The 627-nt window shown below is 40.0% G+C and overlaps 1 protein-coding gene across 1 annotated transcript in view; it reads right to left on the bottom strand.

The window, feature by feature from the left end:
* The window catches only part of LOC101493021 (leucine--tRNA ligase, chloroplastic/mitochondrial), an 11,263-nt gene extending 10,642 nt beyond the window's left edge, over positions 1-621 (bottom strand). Inside the window, exons 1-2 of the mRNA XM_073363435.1 lie at positions 212-621; positions 1-126 (exon numbers count right to left, since the gene is read on the bottom strand). The exon at positions 1-126 is cut by the window's left edge and continues 5 nt beyond it. Coding sequence (XP_073219536.1) covers positions 1-126; positions 212-582 — 497 coding nt within the window. The 5' untranslated portion in view covers positions 583-621. The remainder of the gene's footprint in view (positions 127-211) is intronic.
* Between the last annotated feature and the right edge of the window lie 6 nt (positions 622-627).

The raw sequence follows: 627 nt of genomic DNA, 5'->3' as shown, positions 1-627 counted from the left end.
GCAGGCAATCCAAAAGCATCCCAACCCATTGGATGCAACACGTTATATCCTTGCATTCGTTTAAACCTAGCTAGAATATCAGTTGCAGTGTATCCAAGTGGATGTCCAACGTGTAACCCAGCTCCACTGCAAAATATGAGAATAATCTCATAGCAATTCTCAATATAAATTTCTAAAATTGGAAAATAATTAAATAACTATTAATGAAAACCTAGGGTAAGGGAACATGTCGAGAACGTAATATTTAGGTTTTGATGTGTCAATATCATCATCAGGGGTTCTGAAAGTGCGATATTTGTCCCAAAAACGCTGCCACTTGGGCTCAATTTCATGGAAAGGGTAAGGTCTATTGACCGTATGTTGCAACGGTTTCTTATTCTCCGTTTCGTTCAGTTCGTTATTCGTGGATGAGTTCTTGATGCGGAGATTGGAACTGCGTAATCTGAGTGTGGAAGAAGAGGTTCTTTTGATTGGAGTGGGAGAGGGAATAATCCTGAATTTAGAAGAGGGGAAGAGGAATGAAGATGAAGAGGAGTGTGGTGAAAGTAATTGGACATTGAGATGAAGATGAGAGTGCAGCATTTGGATTGACAGAGAGAAAGAGAGTAGAGAAATGGGAGGATAACG

The sequence above is a fragment of the Cicer arietinum genome, chromosome 7 (assembly GCF_000331145.2).
Source record: "Cicer arietinum cultivar CDC Frontier isolate Library 1 chromosome 7, Cicar.CDCFrontier_v2.0, whole genome shotgun sequence".
Taxonomy (NCBI): domain Eukaryota; kingdom Viridiplantae; phylum Streptophyta; class Magnoliopsida; order Fabales; family Fabaceae; genus Cicer; species Cicer arietinum.
This window is presented reverse-complemented; position numbering and strand designations above follow the sequence as displayed.